The 20,684-nt window shown below is 34.5% G+C and overlaps 1 protein-coding gene across 2 annotated transcripts; it reads right to left on the bottom strand.

Moving 5' to 3' along the window:
* Window positions 1–7,149: 7,149 nt before the first annotated feature.
* LOC114316596 (DUF724 domain-containing protein 6) lies at window positions 7,150–17,917 on the bottom strand. Of its 2 annotated transcripts, none has more exons than XM_028263289.2 (6): window positions 17,207–17,917; window positions 14,233–14,649; window positions 9,550–9,643; window positions 9,179–9,469; window positions 8,229–8,345; window positions 7,150–8,103 (listed from the first exon to the last, which is right to left on the bottom strand). In XM_028263289.2, the coding sequence occupies exons 1-6, from the start codon at window positions 17,894–17,896 to the stop codon at window positions 7,445–7,447; spliced, it is 2,268 nt and encodes a 755-aa protein (XP_028119090.2). In that variant the 5' UTR covers window positions 17,897–17,917; the 3' UTR covers window positions 7,150–7,444. The 2 variants fall into 2 exon arrangements, with proteins under 2 accessions (XP_028119090.2, XP_028119091.2); XM_028263290.2 differs by having other exon boundaries at window positions 14,233–14,403; window positions 17,207–17,911.
* Window positions 17,918–20,684: the final 2,767 nt, after the last annotated feature.

The raw sequence follows: 20,684 nt of genomic DNA, 5'->3' as shown, positions 1-20,684 counted from the left end.
GTGCTTGAGTTACTTAGAGCCCACAAACTATATGCCAAGTTTGGGAAATGTGAATTCTGGTTGAGAGAAATAAAGTTCTTAGGCCGTGTGGTATCCGAGAAAGTGGTGACTATAGATTCACCCAAAATAGAGGTAGTGCAAGATTGAGAACAACCTAAAAATGCTTTTGAGATCTGTAGTTTCTTGGGGTTGGCTGGGTATTACCGTCAGTTTGTGAAAGATTTCTCTAGATTAGCTTCACCATTAACTAGACTAATGAGGAAGGACATTAAGTTTGTATGGAAAGAGACTTGTGAAAAGGCTTTTCAAGAGCTTAAGGTTAGGCTCACCACTGCTCCAATGTTGATTATTCTAGAGAGGGGTTTGGGTTATTCGGTGTATTGTGATGCTTTAAAGGAAGGTTTGGGTCGTGTACTGATGTAAGAGGGCAAGGTAGTAGCTTATGGCTCACGGCAGTTGAAAACACATGAGAGGAACTACCCTACTCATGACCTAGAGTTAGCGGCGGTGATCTTTGCCTTAAAGATTTGGAGGCATTATCTATATGGCGAGAAGTTTGAAGTGTTTTCTAATCACAAGAATCTGAAATATCTGTTTACACAAAAAGACTTGAATTTGAGACTGAGGAGAGTTTATAGAAGATTATGACTTTAAGTTACATTATTATCTAGGGAAGGCCAATGCTGTAGCCGATGCTCTAAGTTGGAAATCCATTGGTAGTGTGGCTAGTATTGCCATTTGAAAATGGGAGATGTTGGGTGCTATGGGTGAGTTTGACTTGCATCTTGGCGAGTACGTGGAGTCTGTAGCCTTGTTTTCGATAGTGGCACAACCTACACTTGTGAACCCAGTGATAGAAGTGCAAAAGAGTGATCTTAAGGTAGAAATCCTCTGGGAAAAGATCTCTAATGGAAAGGTATAGAAAGGCTTGAATATGTATCCCAACTCGAGTGTTAGATACCGTGACTGCCTTTTCGTGCCGGAGTCTTATCGAGAGGAAATAGTCCGAGAGTTTCATTATTTACGCCTTGCAATGTATCCGGGAGGCACAAAGATGTATCACGACCTCAGTTGTCAATTTTGGTAGAGGGAAATGATGAAGGATGTGGCCGTGTTTGTATCAAGGTGACTTACTTGTCAACAAGTGAAGGCTGAACATCATAGGCCGGCGGGTTTGTTGCAACCCTTGCCTATAGCCGAGTGGAAGTGGGATCATGTTACAATGGATTTTGTTGTGGGCCTTCCGAGGACTTAACAGAGTAGTGATGCAATTTGGGTGGTAGTTGACCAAGTCGACACACTTTATACCTATGTGCATGAGTGACTCAGTAGATTATCTTGCCAACCTTTATATTAGGGACATAGTGAGGTTGCACAGGGTCCCTGTAATGATTGTTTCGGATAGAGATTCGGATTTCACGGTTTGTTGTGGCAAAGCCTACAGAGTGCCTTAGGCACAAGATTGACTTTTAGCATTGCGTATCATCCTCATACTGACGGACAATCCAAGCGTACTATTCAGATCCTTGAGGATATGTTTTAGGGTTGTGTTCTTAACTTTAAGGGATCGTGGGAGAGGCACTTTCCCTTAGTGGAGTTCGCCTATAACAATAGTTTCAAGTCGAGTACTGACTTGGCACCATTTGAGGCCTTGTATGGCCAATCGTGTAGATCTCCTGTGTGTTGGACTGAGGTGGGTGATGCACCTTTGTTGGGTCCAGAGTTAATCCGAGAAATGATGGAAAAAGTTGCACTTATCCGTAAGAGGTTAGTCACGGCTTAGAGTCGCCAGAAAAGTTACTCTGATCATAGGAGGAGACCTTTGTCTTTTAAGGTAGGAGATCATGTTTTCTTGAATATATCACCTAGGCGAGGTTTGATGAGGTTTAGGAAGAATGAGAAGTTTTCCTCTAGATTTATTGGACCTTTTGAGATCTTTGAGCAGATTGGAGAGGTAGTCTATCGTTTGGCCTTGCCGCCACAGCTTTCCATGGTTCATGATGTGTTCCATGTTTGTATGCTTCGGAAGTATGAGCCAGATCCATCGCACATGTTAGATTGGACTGACTTAGAGATAGATGAGGATGCCTCGAATGAGGAGAGACCGGTGAAAGTCATGGATACTTAAGACCAAGTCTTGCGAGACAAGACAATTCCCATGGTTAAAGTACTATGGTGACATCACAGAGTTAAGTAGGCAACTTGGGAACGTGAGTTGGAAGTCCGTGAGAAATATCCAGACTTATTTGTTAATGTTTGAGCATGTATTGAGATTATGTTATGTTGATAAAATATAGGAACACTATATATGTTGTATCTGTTTTGGAAACATGAGTTTAATATAAACATTGTATATGTTTTGGAAAATATGAACTGTACTGTCAATGTTGGGACTTGTGTCTCGAGTTGATGAGAATGAATGACTGGTGGATAGGTCAAGGTGTTAGAATTGATTGATTATCATTGTTGTAATTGATGTAAACATGATTTTAAAGTTTAAATTGTAATTTCGAAGACGAAATTCCTTAAGGGAGGAGGTTATAACAATTTTAGTTTTAGACCCGACCCATTTGATATTCTGGACTCAGGTTTCACGTTTCTATATTGTTGTTCTTGTCTTGTTCCTCTTTTCCCTCCTTGAGTTTGACTATTGGGTTGTATTGCTTGCGTTTGGAACAAGTTAGTAGCTTGGTTTTCAAACTTTTGTTGCCCAGAATTTTACTCCTCCGTTTGAGCGTCACTTCTTGCGCTCGAGCGGGCTTCATGAATTCTCAGCACTTTTGTAGGTCTACAAAACTACTGAGAGAGTATATTCTACGCTCGAGCAGTTATTCCTACGCTTGAGAGGTCTCAGCTCGAGCGGCCTTTCTTGCGCTCGAGCGTTGGCCTACTGTCTGCAAAACTTCTGGGAGTGTGTAATCTACGCTTCAGCATCACTTCTTGCACTCGAGCGGAACAACTTATTGTATCTGGACGCTCGAGCGTTACTTCTTGAGCTTGAGTGGACTGTGTTCGTAAAAATGACATTTTACATCACTTTTTCATTTCATTCTCTCTCTCAACACTTCAAAAATCCTAGATTTAGAGCTTCTCTCTCTCCCTCTACATTTTCACCTAGATTTAGTGGTTCCTCTACCCCGTGTGCCTTTGTTAAAAAGGTAAAGCATCTCAAGGGCTACATTTTCATCTGAACATAATTGGGTTTCGGCTTCATCCGAGTTTCTTCCTTGCTTGGCTCGTCTTCTACCTTTGAGGTAGGTATTTTCTACAATCTTCTATGGATTTTAACTTAGTTATTTGCTTTTCATAAACAATATTGTGATTTTGGAGAATTTTGAACAAACCTAGGGTTTTGATTTAAAATCAAAAGAGGGGTTTACATTGGATGTATTGAAAATGGTTATGTGAGTGAATATGAGGTTGTGTTGTAATAAAATTATTGATTTTGATACTTTGGCTGAATTTTGAAAGAAAATAGGGTTTGCTCTAAAATGTCTCAAATATTTATTTTGTATAAACAAATGGAATTGGTATTGAAAATGTGAAATTGGATGGATGTTTATATAAATGGTGGAGTTGGATAAGTATTACCCCTCACACTCTGAAATTTGGATGAGTTATCTGTCTTGGAGATTGTACATCTGTTTAGAAATATCTGCTTTGGGCTGTCGGTGAAGGATATCCTTGATTGTTGTAGGAATTGCATGAGAATTAGGTGAATTGAAACTAATTTTCTCATCTAATTGCATTGAACGTTGTCACATCTTTAATACATTGTAAATATATGATGCTTGGGAAGACAAAGGGGATATACTCCATATTTGGGAGAAGAAAAGAGATGTACTCCATTAAATTAAGTTAGTCGGAGTGTTCAGGATGAAAGTCCCGAAAACCACAAGCATACATGGCTGCCGATTCCCGCGGACGAAATATCCGTAAAATGACAAATAGAAGTAACTGTATGATGGCTATATTGATTAGAGACTCAATTAGTTGTATTCTCAGTTTGGTTCTCTGAATAAAATGAAAATGACTCATAAATTGAGATAAAATGGATCGAAATATAAATTCAACATAGTATGATTTTGCAAAAGAGTTATAAATGAGTTTATCACAAACATAGTATGTTCATATCATACTTATATCTTTATTAAGATTCATATATGGTGTTAGATTATTTTTACTGGGTTTTGGCTCACCCTATTTGAGAAAAATCATTTTCAGGTGCTGATGATATTCCTCCTCCTCCAAGGACTTAGCTTAGGAGGATTGTGGAGCTAAAGGCGCAGTTTTATTATTTTGTTATTTTGTATTTAACATTTGTACAAGCCTATGGCTTTACTTGTATTGAGTTTTAGACTCACTTTCGATGTACCCACGCCTTGACTTGGAAAAATGTAAGCCTCTAGAGCATATATGATTATCTGTTCAACTTTTATTACATTATGACTGCTTGGTAATACATGCTATAGAGTCATGATGTACTATTTATGAATATATATCGCATGTGTCATCCTTTTGCACAATTGAATCTCATGTAATAAAAGGACATTATACTCTGATTCATACTGTTATTTACTTATCGTTTTAGATGGCATATTATATTTATTTCGGGGCGTTACAGAAATAGAGGTGGAGAGAGAAACAAATAGAGAGAGAGTTTTAAAATGGTGTGAATTTGAATAGATAAACAAAATGGGAAAAAAAATAACAGATAGGGAAAATTTTGAACAAATAGAAAAAATTTGAACAGATAGGGAATTTTTTAGAACAAATAGGAAAAAAAATTTGAACAGATAGTCTGCAAAAGTCAACAAATAAAAAAAATCCAAGGGTAAAATTGAAATAAAATGTCCTTCAAAACCAACAAAAAAAACTTCTCATTAAACTATTTTTCAAAAGGTAGGCCGCTCACCAAACGGAGGCAAAAAATGTCCACTAAACATAATACTTTAAACACTCTCTAAATTGGATTTATCACCAATTCTCTTTATTTTTTAGTTACCATTTATAGTGTAATTATTTTTTATTGTTCATATTTTGCAATTATTTGTATAAGTTTTCATATTTGTGCAGCTTTTTTTGAAGAACTTATAAATTGCAATATATTTTAAGGTCATTTTTGTGTTTTATTTTTTAAAAATTTGGAGTTAAAATATTTTATTTTTTAAGAAAAACTTCTAAAAAATTAAGAAAACTTTAGAAAGAAGTTCATCAAAGATTTTGAAAATATTATTGTTATTAAAAGTTTAAAACATATATTTTTGTTGTTTAAAATTTCAATTTTTATTTTGTTGGTGGGAGAGGTTTGCGTAATCTGACATTAAAACTTAGGGTGTTTAAAAAATGAATAAAACTAATAAAACTGATTCAAACGTTATTGTGTGATCCCATTAATTTTTATTGTTTTTGGAGGGAATGCACACCGCACCATGCTTGGCAATAATATTGTGCTATAATTTTGCCAACTCAACGCAGCCAAAAAGTAGTAAACAAATTAAACTAAAAAAAGAGTTCAAAAATAAATAAATAAATAAATAAACTAAAAAACAAATAAAATTAATCTATTCCACAGGACACATTAATTAATTATGTTATGTTGGCACCTGTCGTCAACTTGATCATGCAAAAAAGGTTAAATATTTTATCAAATCTTCAAATATGTGATAATTTTATCACTTCAATAATTTGAGAAATTACTTTGATCTCTTTAAACTATGACTCAATATCACTTTTTATCACTTTTAATTAAAAAAACATTACACTTTACTATGTTAATCTAATTGCCCTTAATAGTCCTTTCCCATGTGTGTCCTAAAAACAAAACAAATACCTCTCTCTCTGCACTTGCTCTTTCTTTCTATCCAATGTATACCAGAAATTATATTCCTAACATTAATTTTTTAAGCATTCACAAAAAGAAAAAAGAGCAATTTCTGTTGAAATGGCTAAAACATGACAATACCTACAAAATTAACAAATAATAAACCCAGCCAAAAAAAGTGGAACAAAACCTGTAATTCACTGCTTCCATTTATATAATAATATTATGATAAAAAGTATGGGTTGGGCAAGGTTTGTTCATCCCTTACAACAAACTTTTGCAGGGCATGGCTTGCAGTTGTAGCACATATATATTATATACACATGAAGCAAGCTGGGAGAGAGGGAGGAGGGTGGGAGGGAGGTTGCGAATAGAACAAAACAAATATATGCCCTGCCCAAACTTAAAGCAGTTTGTTAGTTAGTTGTGTGTGCAAGGGGGTCAGGGTGGTTGCTCATCATCAGCCTACATGGTTCTGGTTCATGCATATATATTCATATACATACATACATATACAACTCACTCACTCACTGGGGCATTTCACCCTCAACAACAAAACAAGCGTTTATTACATCTATTACATAACAACAATATTACCTGTTGAACCCAACCCCACTTCTCCACACTACACTACACTACACTACACAACATAACTCAGTTTTACAAATATGGAAACATTACTTCATGCTTTGTTTCAACAAATTCTGTTCACCACCTACTTTTACCTGTAAACATTGATATATATTCCTCAACAATGCTTTTAGGCACTGGATTGAATTTATTCGATGGTTGTGCTCTAGAGTTCGTAGCTTTGGTATGAGAGCAGTTTTTTCTTCCCTCTATTTTTTTCCACTAGTCTATTGTTCTCTCAATCATAGTGTTCTTACTACAGCTTTTATGATTGGGTCAAACCAAATTTGTACAAATTGTTGGTTGGAGATCATGGGGAAAGAGAAACATGGAAGGGGGAGGGATGTTTATGGGCTTTTTAGTCATTTTATTTTATATATTCTCTCAAGGGATAATTCTATTTGCACATCACAAAATGTGCCGTTTGGATATAAACTTTTGGACAAAAGTTGAATGTTTGGACATAAACTTTCAAAAATGAATTGCTCATATATAAACATTCCCGTTCATTAGTTTGTACCGAATTCGGAAGTTTATGTCTAAAAAATTGACTTTTGTTCAGAAATTTATATCACAATAAAATAAATGGTGTACTGAAATTTTTTTGTAAAGTGCAAATAAAATTTCCTTTTATCAAGATACAATCATTTTAGGCATAACACAATATTTGAGCTGTCCTATGCAAAGCCACATGATAATTTTCAACACAGTATCATAATTTACCATTAGATGTAGTGCATATACAAGCAGAGCTGTTAATAAGCCACTATAGTATAGTGGTTCGTGGCACGGATTGAACCCTAGACCCAACGAGCCACGGCCTACAAAGGTTGCCCTGACCATTGGAACAGGCCATTGACTCTACTTAACAGTGTTCAAAAACGTAATTACATCAACATAAGCGAGGACTTATCTACATTGGTCAGTCTCATCTATTGAATCCAAAAGCAGTGCAACCAAAAGAGAACAAAAGTACAACAAACATGCTACTTACAGAGGGGCTGCAGCTAGTCCTTCGAAATCAAGCTGTGCTTTCAGAATATCTCGATCAATGACCTCCTTTTTTGATCGCAAAGCACCAATCTCATTATCCTTCATCTTCGTCATTGATGTAGCTAAAGCAAGCTTTTCTTGCAACTCCTCCATCTTTTTATCAATCTCATGAATCTCTTCATCAATTTTGTTTTTCTCAAGACCCTGCTCATTTATCTTCATCTCAACTCCTTTGGATTCCTCCAGTAGCTTACTTTGCCTAACTTTCTTCGATAGCAACTCATTTAGACGGCCTCTTATTGGGTCAACATTAAACCCATGAGCTTCCAAGTCAGAAAGAGTTTCCAAATGGCTATCAATTACGCTTCTAGGATCACTAAATTGCAACTTTGATGTCCACAGCACTACATTCGCAAAGGTCACCATATTAGCAATAGCTAAACCTTCACGAATATCCTCCTTGGACTTACCCAAAGGCTGAAAGTGTGGTTGCTGTGGCATTTTTTTAAATATTTCCATACATTCAAGGTTTTCCCAGATTGAAGAGCGCTTTACAAAAGGCCAGTCTCTATTCTTTCCTGACACATTAATGCAAGTGGAAGCAATTGCAGGAGATTGCATTGCTTTTGCATCTTGTCTACCACTTGCCTCAACACCTAGACAGGAAAGACACAAGGAAAAAAACAAAAAACAAATTATGCAATAAAAATAAACTAAAAAAATAATAATAATCAAACAGATTCCAAAATACAAACATCACTGGGAATACATAAGGGCTTACTTGAGTCATTCACAGTTGATGGTGAGTCCATTCCTTCAAACCACATCATTAGAGGTTGATCATCAAATATGTGGCTAGGAATTTCATCAACAACTACAACATCTTTGGATATACAATCTGCTTTTAAAAAATAATTAATAAAAAACTTGACATGTTTTCCTCTGCATGCATTTTGACAATCTACAATAAGCAATAAAGACCATGATTGCAAAAGCAAAAAACAAATACAGCGCATTCCAAGAAGACTTCTATTGTGCTCTACCTGTTTCTGTGGAGGAAGAAAATTATATTGGCCAATGTTACAAAACAGTCTGATCTAATGCTTAGCAACCTAGAAATCATTATCATATTCCACATTCATCTATGGTAAAATTCTTCAAGATCATAAATGCAACATTATCCAAAATATATCCTCAAATCATGAAATCATTTTAATGCATACATTTGATGAAACTTCATTCTGTCCAGATGTGCCAAATGGTAGATAATAATATTATCAGACAGGGAATTCCATTCCTTTCCTACTTGGTTTTCTTTTTCTTTTATTTTTTTTTCGTTCACTTCAATCCAAAGAAATAGGAGTTATATACCAAGAAAAATTCTAGGGGTTTAATGAAATTCTAATAAATATCTTAGTTTCTCCAGCAAGCACTTTGCATCAAATTTGCGATTGTTTGTGAGAACTCCAGCAATTTCCTTTTTTATAGGAATTAAACTCACCTAAAAATTAGTATAGTGTAGCCTGAGAGAGAGAGAGAGGAAAAAAGTGGAAGAGTATTCTGCATGAATATGCTCATAGCAGGAAGGCCCAAAGATCATAAAGTACAAGCATGCCAAATAAAATAAGACAACTAAATATTTTCCTATTTACATCACTTGAACTACAGATTTTCATTGCCTACCTTGAGTTGGAGATTCACTCTTTGATGAATGCTTCTTAAGTTGCTTACCTGGCTTTTGTGCAATTGTTTCATTTGGCTGGTTATCAATCTTTGCCAGGGGCAAATTCATTATGTTGCTTGATATATGATTGTGCCTTCGTGGACCACTCAGAAGTTTCTTATCATCTGCAATGAGCTTCAGATTTTTCTTAATTAAAAACCGTAAAGGAAAATCATCTTTGATGGGCATCATCCCTCGAAAATGGATCCCTGACTCTGTCGATTGCACAGTCTCATTTGTTTCACAATCTTTTGCAACAATTTGATAGCATGTAGTTTCAACTCCATTTTTCTCCTCACCTACAAATCATTATGCGAATTTTCATTTTTTGAAATTATAAATATCTAAATAGCACTAGTGCCTTCAAATTACTACATACCTTCTACCAAACCTATAGGTTTTTCAACCAGTAATTTTGGTCTTCCCCTCTTTCTTCTTTGATGGTTCACCTCACCTTTTTGTTCAACAATTCCCTTAGGGAGAAAGAAAAAATATTGTTAACAGTACAATTAGAGCAAGTAAAAACAGAACAAATGGAAGATCAACTATTATAGCGGGCTACCAAATTATACTTCTTTCCAGTTCAGGACAAAGAACCATGCACCAAGAGAATTAACCTTCACAAGGTGAGTGAGACAACCACAACAAAGCCAGCTTGTGGGAGAAAAAATAATAATAGGAAATGCAGGAAAATTATTAACAGAGCAAAGAAAAATTTGGGGCAAAAATCAAAAGATTAAAAACTTAATGCTATGAAGCACGGGTACTCCAAAAATGTTGCCGTACAAGTACCGGGTACGTACCAGATACGGATATGGATACGCATACCAATACGGCTGCACGCGTACCAGGTACGGGAAAAACATACCAGGTACATTTTATGCAGCCCGTATACATCTGGTACGCTTTGGGTACACGGTGGGTACTCCATGGGTAAGCTAGGGTCAAAATCAAATTTTCAGAATTTATTTGGGGCACCAGAGCAATTATCTTTTGCCCATTTTGAAAAATTAAATAATATGGGGTGTTTAGTAGTAATAAAAAACATAAAAGCAAATTATATCTATCGTTTGAAGAAATCGTAAATCATTTGAAGAACAGAGTTCGTCGAATCTGCTCTCCATCGAAGACGACACTAAAGCTTGATATTCCAGTGAGTTCCTCTCCTTCTTCGATTCTTCTTCAATTCTTCTTCCTCTTCGATTCGTCTCTCTTTTTCCAGATTTATTTCCAAAGATATTTCTAAGATTATTTCATAGTTTCTCTCTTTTTCTGAGTTTTTCAGATTCTTCTTATTTTATTTTTTTTAAAAAAAATTTCATATTCCCAATTCATTTAAGATTTTTTCTGATCTATTTTTTTTGTCTTTTTTTTTTTAACATTTTTTTTCCCCACAGCAACTGGAAATTGATGCAAGCTATAGCCTTATTCCTCTTTAATCATCTTCAAAAACAATTAGGTAATGCGAATCACCCACTTTGTGCCCTTCTTACTATTGTAGTCTTGTAGTAGAAATTCAAAATTATATAAAATAAAAGATATAAAAAAAATTAATTAGAATTATATAAAATAAAAGATAAATATTGATGTATTTAAATTATTATTTGAATATTTGAAAATTATATACTTGAATGAAGTGAAAATTTTCACAAATTATTTTGTAATTGCTCTTTTTAATTATGATACTAAACTTTGATCTGTATGTTGGATGTTTAGCTATAAATTTTATAAAAAAAATTGATGTACCCCAGCCATACACCTACCTTAATTTTTTTAAATTTGCCATATCGGCGTACCTGTACCATACCCGTATCCATACCCACACCCGTGCTTCCTAAACTTAATGTCCATACACATATGAACACCAAAAAAACAAAAACAAAAAAAGCAAATTTTTTTTTTTATATATTTACAAACTTTCTCCCAATATAGACCAAAATGATTTCACATTGATATAGCAACCATTATGAGTTGTGCGTCTGTGTGACACAGTCTAAGAATCCTTGGATTCTGTTTTCCTTGCATACTTGTCATCTTTCCACATGCTCCACAGCAGCACTAAGTTTATACGTTTGTATATCTTAGCCTAAACACTTCATCTCATTTCTAAAGGTATCTTCCCAAATTTGAAGTATGTTTACTATTCAAAAGAAAACAAGAAATTTTCAGTACTCTGATTTCTAAAGCCCAATCAATCTATAGCTTCAAGTAAGGACATCAATGTTGATAGTTCGATCACATCTAAGACCATTTAGGATAATTTACATGCATTAGCTGGAAGGATTTTGTTGTTTCTGGTAAGGAAGATCATGTTTACTTGTTGAGAAAATCATTACACTGCCTGAAACACCACCTTAGGCAGTATCATAACTCATAAGCAGTTTTATACATTTATGGTGAGTCGCGGTTTCTCTAGGAGTGAGCGTGACAGTGTGTGTATTCAGGAGACTCTCAGATGGTTCTTTTGGGTACTGGTTGTTACATGTTGATGACATGCTTATTGCTTCCAAGAGCACGTCTGAAATCAACAAGACAGAGTGATCTAAATGGTAAGCTTGAGCTGAAAGACCTGGGTGCCACAAAGAAGATTTTGGATATAAAAATTCGCAGAATCAAGAAAGCAAGAAGGTTGTACTTGTTTCACAAAAATTATCTTGAGAAGGTACTTGAACTTTTTGGAATGCAGAATACAAAACCTGTAAGTACGCCTTTGGATGCACACTTCAAACTTTCAGTAGAGTTGTCACCACAGACAAGGGATGAGAAGTACATGTCACTGACTGAAACTGTAAAGGAGGCATTGTGGTTGAGAGGTTTGCTTAGTGAGCTTGGATTTCTCATCTTTTCTTCCCCCCCATCTCATTCCTCATCATCTCCTCCAAACCAGTCCTCCATCTGATCCTCATTAGGTACAGTGACTCCTATGGGCATCATTGAGGCCTATTTTAGGAATTGGCCTTTTAGTGTCTTTTTGGCCTTTTACAAAAGAAGTGCAAAAAAGTAGAAAGGAGAGTTGACTTTTTTGTATTGGCTTTTTGGCTAAGACTATCACTTCCCAAAATAGGCCTGAGTCTCACCTTCAAAGAGTACAACATCCTAAACATGACAGAAACAGACAGGACAAACAAAAGGAGCCGAAAGGAAAACTAAACCCTAATTGAACCTTGGATTTGAGAGAAACCAAACCAACCCAAACTATAACTTGTGTCCCAATCAAAATGGGATCAACTAGGATCTGAGAGAAACCAAAGCAACAAAATTGCAGCCCTCTCAAATCGATCAAAGAGGATCACACTGAACACTATAAAACCATTAGGAATGAACGAGAATACAAAAAAGTCCAAGAAAACAAAATAAAACAAAATCAAAGAATGGAGGATTATGCAAGAGATCGAGGGCAAACAAAGCCCCAAACCTAAATATTAATGCTAAAAGGAGTGAGGAAAAAGCTCCTTTTTTTGGGGGGGGGGGCCAAAATAAACGAGAACAAAAGAAATCACAGATTGACGCCCTAGAGGGCTCTGATCTCAAGCCAGATTCCCAATACTATTAATCTTGAGCGAGGTAGAAGAGATGGCAAGAAGGTGATTTTTTACTATGGGTTTGCCTGGTCACTCTCTTTCTCCATGGACTTTAATGAACAAGTTCTTCTCTCCAAAGTGTTTTTTTTTGCAGCAGCAAAACTTCCTAGATGTGCAGTCTGTGAAGTGAAGTCCCACGTCGGCCGAATACTAGAGTAATGTTAAGCATATAAGCGTGATGATCCTCACCTCTTGAGCTAACTTTTGGGGTTGAGTTCTACCCAAGACCATGTATCTCACAGTCATTGAAGTTGTTCTAGTTATAAAACCAAACCATAGTTGATTATTTGCATGAAAAATAATCAGTCAATTTTCTTTTGATAAACCTAAGGACTATTTTAGAAGCAAAATTTATCTGTAAAACTAGTACAAAATACACACATCAAAAGAAAAAATATATATAATACCAAAACAAAAACAACCAATTTAAACATCAAGCAAGCCATTTAAAAAATCAGGTGAAATACAATATTAGGATAGTGACCATAAATATGACAAGTAATGCCAAACAGCAACAATTCAGAATTGATAGAGATTAAAATGAAAAGTGCACCGAATGTGGGCCTTGGTATAATATAGAACATTAACAAAGCCTTGGCCTTAGACAGCAAGATACCTATGTAACCAATCATCCATCTTAGAGCACAAATAGATGTAACTACACCAACCAATTCATCATACTTTTGAGAGCTAATTCACTACTAAAACTTGACTGAAAACATGAGGTAACCAATCATCCATCTTAGAGCACAAATAGATGCAACTACACCAACTAATTCATCATACTTTTGAGTGCTACTTCACTACTAAAAAAAAAACTCCCAACTAGTACACATTAATGCGTGTTTGGGACGGAAAATGTAAAACACAAGGTAACACAATTATTTATCACCATAAAACTCTTTCAAATGTCCCTCAAATTAATGTACTTTCAATTATCCATGCCAATAGCAGTATAATAGATTTTTTTTTTTTTTTTTTTTTTGGGGGGGGGAGTAAGGGGACTAATATTAAGGCAAAGGACTCATGGGTCCATGGCAGCAAGCCAACACACCGTTATATTTTCTTATAGGCTTCTCTTCTCCTTTTTGTTCAATTTTACGAAGACCCTAAATTATTTCATTCCAATTTTGTTTATAAATTCTGATAATATAAAGTGAATGTTTCCATAATACAGAAGATCTACCCATAAACAGAGCTTGCACTCTCACTTGGATCCACTCATTTACAAAAAATTATCTTTATGTGCACAAAACTGATTGGAAGGGCTGTTATGTTCTGTCCCCTTGGCTGGCAAGTACTTATCACAAAGAATGTGGAAACAAGGAATCTCATTTTAAACAAAATGGCATGATAATCACAGGCGAAAGGTGAGGACAACAGAAGAAAGTCAATAATAGGTGACAATCAAAGTAAATGTAATACAAAACCCTTGAAGGAGCATATAGCAAGAGTCTTAAAAAATAATAATAAAATCATACCTGTGAAGCTATAACCCATTTGCCATCAATCCAATCCATGTGAGGCCTTATCTCTGAGTGATTGAGTTCCTTCTCCTCGTTTGTATGATTAAGAAGGACAACGTACCTCCTATCTTTAAGAAAACTGGTAATATTTCCCCTCCACCATCCAAAACCACAGAATGCATCCACCTTGTCAAACAAAACAAAATCTTTATACTCTACATGGGGAGGGGAGGGTCGGATGTGGCGGGCATCCACAGTTACTTTAGAAAGCCCAGCCCCATCACTGATACCTGAGCTATTGTACTCCACCAAGAAAGCATTGTTCCCAATTTGACTAAGGAAACTTGCAAGGAACCAAACATCACGAAAATTTTCTTTATCAAAAGACACTTCTACGGCTGTTCCCACGCTAAACATTGGCCCCATCATTCGCTTTTCAGAATTTAGAAAACACAATTAGTTTAAAGTGTTGAAAGTTGATTGGATGGTAAAAAAAGGTGTCATCAACTCTATCCATAATTGGAGAAAAAAATGAACATAAAATCTTACAAGTTCAAAAAACAAAAACAAACAAACAATATTAATAAAGAGGGAAGATAATATTATAAACAAAAATTCTATTGCTAATAGAACTAAAAGAGTAAGACAAAAAAGAAAGAAGTTTATCTTTCAATAGTTGTGAATTGAACTTCTAAGTTATAATTTCTCCTTTTCTTTGGTGGAAGGATGTGGCTTGTACTCGTACCACAATAGTTGCCATTTAAGAATTTCTCCTATTTGATTTGTTAAAACAAGATGGCTAGATGTTCATTGAAATAGTTTAATCTTAGAAATTATGAAGTGTAAAGGTGCTGCCACCCTGCCACTAGGAAGTACATTAATGCAGAAGAACACATTGATGCAAGAAATAAAAATTTGATTAAAAAATAATTCGTTGGCAGATTCAAATTCTTCATTCACAATCTTTACTGGATTCCGTTAACGAGTGCCCTGTTAACATGCTGAAAATGATTGAACATTCTTTTTATGAAAATGTGTAGCATAAAAAATGTATCATTATTTTAAACTTTGTTAACCAATGCCCTTAGGGCACTCGTTATCAAAACCCCACTTTAATTTATGATGTGGTAAACAGAATAAATTCTGATTGTTTTGTTTCCATCCCAGCTCCTTGTACCTTGTTCAAAAGCACTAAACATATTAAATAGATTGTAGAATGTAGTACATTGGTGAAAGTTTGCAGAAGAGTTGCTCTATATAGACATAAGATCTCTGATCATCAGGGAAACACCCACATTATTTATTTGTTAAAACCAGTGAGCTAAGAATATCACTGCAAACATAGGAAGTGCACATACATCAAAACTTGGTCTAATTCCCAAAAACTGTCAACCAATTTTAGTAGCTAGGTCAATCCAAAAGGTTTGTCAAACTATCTTCGAAAGCAGCTTCCGCTTGCCAACCATGCAAGAAGAATATATGGTAGCCCCAAAGCTAACTAAGAAATAGACTGAACATGACCAACTTCATAGCACAAAATATGACAAAATGAGAGCCCTAACAGATGTGAAGATGACAATTGAGTATGCATACATTTTTTGTATTAATTGATGAATCTAATATAGAAAAAGAAAATCAAACCAACTTCGTCAAAATAATAAGCTGTACTGCATTTAATCCAATAGCATTAATCAACACGTGCACGAAGGGCACATTAGGATGTCCCATGGAAATTGAATGCCTGCTACTTGCAAACATAGATTCAAGACATTATTGGCACAGCAATAATCTATGATTTCCAATCTATGATGAAAAAATACAGGGATAAAGAAATGGAGAAAACCCGATATAGAACATAAATTTTACAAAAAAAAATCAAAAAATAACCGTACATAATGAAATTTAACAGAATTGATGCATTCTCATACCCTGGTAATTTGCACTAACTCGGAAACATAATTAATTCAGACGTTAATGAAATATTCTAATATAGCCCATACATTGAGAATTCCAGAATGAGTTATTTCAGAAGTAATTGAATAATTTCGGTTAAAATGTTGCATAATGGAGTTACAAATCCATCATTATAAATGGGATCATTAAAATAATGGCACCATAATAAGAAATGATAATCAAAGCAAAGGATAAAAGAGAAATGATAAGAAAAGCAAAGCATAAAAGATTCATAAGGTATTGGCCTGAGTCCTTGAAATGAAAACCACAAATATATCAGTTAATGAGGTTGTGATTAGAATGAATTTGAGACGAGAACAAAGGAGTAAACGACAAGACCTCTGAAGCCAGTAAATGATAATTTCAGACGAACCCATCAAAGTTTTATGTTTGAGATAGAGGGTTAATATCAAGATCAAGATGTTCATGAAATTAATTAAACATTCAAGTATAATAGACTAAAAAAAATAAAATTGATGCCAAATAGCAGTAAGACAATAGGGTAGATTCATAAAGGAACGTACCACATAAAGTTAGCACATAAGAATATACTACAGTACAGATTATGCAGTAGTCTGACCAGGTAGAAGTGGTGATGAACAGACAAAGATAATGCTACAAAATACTACAGTACAGATTATGTAGTAGTCTGACCAGGTATAAGTGGTAATGAACAGACAAAGATAATGCTACAAAATAGTAGATTATTATGACATTAATAAAGACGTTGTTTGGAGCATGGATTTTGGTAGGGATTTAGAAAGAGCAAACGGAGGTAAAATTTGAATCAAATATAGCTACATTTCACCTATACTTGACACACATTTTCCTTTTTCCTTTCCAAATCTTTACCCAAATCCATACTCCAAGCCCAACCTAAACGGCAATCTTAGCTGTGACTCATTGTGGAAGCCAAATCAAAATAGAAAATTGGTAAAAATAAATAACCAAAAAGCATTATAAACCCAAAAAAAAACTAGTTTTAAAAAAAAAGGCAAAAAAGAAAGAAATCAGAGAGACAAAATGAGTGTTTAACCTGCTTTTGAGGGATAACCCATTTGCGATCGACCCAATCACGATGGAGCCGTAACTGAGAAGGAGCGAACTCGATCTCATCGGGAGGGTTCTGAAAGAAGACAAGAAACTTGGAGTCGGAATGGGAATGGTTGATTCGGGTAATAATCCCAGTCCACCAGCCATCTCTGTAGGAGGCATCGACAATGTCGTACAACTGGAAAGAAGGGGGATGTGGAGGGGGGTGGTCGTCGACAGGCCTCATGAAGGAGACATCAACGAATTCCCTCAAGGGCTTCGTGGCATCGTCGTCTGCCAACAAGGTATCATACTCAACCAGGTACTTCTTGTCGTTGTTGTTATTGTTGGTCGTCGTCGATGTCGTCTTACTATTCCTCCTCTTCCTTTTCCTGGAGTTGGAGTTGGAGTTGGTGGGTACATTGAGGATAGTGGCGACATACCAGGCATCTCTGAACCCTTCTTCGTCGCTGCTCACTTCGACCTTTGACCCTTTTCTTAAAAAGAGGTGCTCTTGCTCTTGCTCTTGCTTAGCACCACCACTATTATTACCCCCACCCAAATCCATTTGCTTTTGGATTGTCTTCTTCTCTGGGTGGTGACTGTTTAGGGTTTTCAGATATTGCTTCGGTCCTCGGGGTGAGAGTGATGATGATCGAAGTGATCGCCTGATGGGTTTTGGCGGGATAGTCATCAGATGTGTCAGCAATAATTGTTGGCCAAATAATGTAGGAAAAAGTTAGAAATATTAAATGTTAAAAAACTGCTTTTTGATTTATTTTTATTTTTTTTAATTTTTTGTGAGAGAGGAAGATAGATTAAGGTCTTGTTTGTCATAACTTAAAAAAATTAAAAAGTCAAAAAATTATTATTCTATATCATCTTATTTAAGTGTATTACTTTTCAATTATATCACTTTAAATCCAACTCATACTCAATTCATATTTCATAAAAAATTAAAAAGTACACTTATTATTTAGATCATCTCAAGCTATCTAGAAGTAATTTTTAGGCTATTTTTCAAAATGAGCCTAAGGCCTCGTTTGGGGACTAACTAGCTTAGCCAAAAAGTCAAAAAGTTACTAAAAAAGTCAAAAAATTAACAACCCATACTAAAAAGTCAAAGATTCTCTTTTCTCTCTACTTTTTGCACATCTTTTCGTAAAAAGCCAAAAAGTCATCCCAAACATACTAGTTTTATTTTTTAGCTCATATTTTAACCAAATAGCCAAAAAGTTACTAAATTAGCCTGTTCCCAAATGAGGCCTAAGTTTCCGTTTGGAAAGTGGGTTGGCTTTTTGAATTTTTTGACTATTTTAGCATGAGCTAAAAAACTTGATTTGGGAAAGAATTTTGGTTTTTTTGACTTTTTTTATAAATAAGCGTGTGATGATTATGGGTTGAATGTGATATTTTATTTTTTGTGGCTAAAATAGCTTATTTTATTTTTTGTGGCTAAAATAGCCACTTTAGCCCTTCTCAAACAATGCCTACATAAATGACTAAGGTCTCGTTTGGAAACAGGTTTTTTAGTAATTTTTTGACTAAAATATTATGTAAAAAAACTAGTATATTTTAGATAACTTTTAATTTTTTTACAAAAAGATATACAAAAAGTATAGAGAAAATAAAATTTTTGACTTTTTTATATAAGTTACTAACTTTTTATTTTTTTAATAACTTTTGACTTCAAAAACTACTTGCCAAACGAGGCTTAAATGCCTTACATTTATGGACTTGACTAAGCTGATTTTTGACTTATAAATTAAGATTCTCCTCCCCCACTCAAAGAAAAAGTTAATTTTTGACTTACAAAAAGTTATAAGTTGTACTGTTAAGCTAAACCAAATACATCAAAATAGCTTAAATTAAGTTAAAAGCTGAAATAAGCTAGAAATAAGTCCTACCAAACAGGGCCTATAACTTATAGCCTAACAGCTTATAGCTTACAGTTATGAACATAAGCTGATTTTTTACTTATGAATTAAGTTTCTCCTCCCTCACTCAAAGAATAAGTTGATTTTTAACTTACAAAAAGTTATAAGCTGTATTGTTAAGCTGAACCAAACACATCAAAATAGCTTAAATTAAGCTAAAAGCTGAAACAAGATAGAAATAAGTTCTAACAAACAGGATCAATATTTGATCATTTATTTAATAGAAAATTTAGAAACTATAATATTTTTTAATAATTTATGTGGGTGCACACGCATTTGCACAGGGGTGTAAATTTGAACCCGAACCCATCCATCCAGGTTCGAGCCACTGATGTTCTTATTAAAGTTTGGTTCAGGTTGGGTTGTGGATCTGAATATTAGGCTCAGATCCAAAATGTGTAATGCATTTTCTATAAAATGTGAAATTTCATCATAAAATGTCATTCGAATATTGTGTTGTGTATTTCTTGTCACAAAATGTGTAATTTCATCATAAAATTTCGTAACATCAATAACAAAATGCATAATCTCGGGATAAATTGACGTAATAAAATGTCCATAATTTTTTAATTGATGTTGCAAAAATTTATGCCTTGGTTATGAAATTTTTATTACGTTAATTTGTGACAGTATTACACATTTTGTAAGTACTATTACGAAATTTTAAGATAAAGTTATATATTGATATTAGCCTTAGGGGTGCATAAATAAATTATATTAAATTTTTGTTCAATTTTCATGACCTGTTTTTTATTCTTTGAGAAATATAAACAAATTTGAAAAAAAATAAATACCAATAGTATATATTATAAAATTTTCAAAAAATATTTTTGCTAAAAGAGTCGCTACACCACATTAGTTCAATCAGGTCGCCAAAGCCACGGATCGGAGTTGAAGGTACCGGGGATTTCTAAAAGCATACCATCAGAAAATTTTCATGACCAATTGGCAGAAAGTGACATGAATTCGCGTCACCATTATTGATTTTAATTAGGGTAAATTACGCTTACACCGCCTGAGGTTTAGGTTTAAATTTTATTTGGTATAATTTAAAAAGTTAAAAAGTTACTATCCTATTTAAATCACATCATCTTATTTAAGTCACATCATTTCTCTAACACATCACTTCAAACTCAACCCATATCTAACTCATATTTCATAAAAAGCCAAAAAGTGCACTTATTTAGATTATCTCAAACCACCCCTTAATACATATTATTCCTTGACGTTTGAAAAATTACACTAATCTCCCTGTCATTGTAATTATTTAGACGGAATGACGACATTAAATTCATACACTCTCTCTTTTTTTTACTTTGCTTTACTTTCTATTTTTTTTCCCCTTTCCTTTACTTTTTTTTTTTTAATGTAATTTCGTCTGTTTTTCTATTAGGAGTTGTTACTTTTCATATAAGTATGGGGAGTTTGTGAAATGAAACTATTAATCACGAGGGTAAAAATGTAATTTCCAAAACATCAGGGTAAATAGTAATTAGACCAAACTTCAAGGGTTGTCAATATAATTTACCCTTTTAATTATGATGA

Source organism: Camellia sinensis, unplaced genomic scaffold (genome assembly GCF_055761805.1).
Source record: "Camellia sinensis isolate YWXY unplaced genomic scaffold, ASM5576180v1 Unanchor13, whole genome shotgun sequence".
Lineage (NCBI taxonomy): Eukaryota > Viridiplantae > Streptophyta > Magnoliopsida > Ericales > Theaceae > Camellia > Camellia sinensis.
Note: the sequence above shows the minus strand (reverse complement) of the source record. Positions and strands in the feature narration are given on the sequence as shown.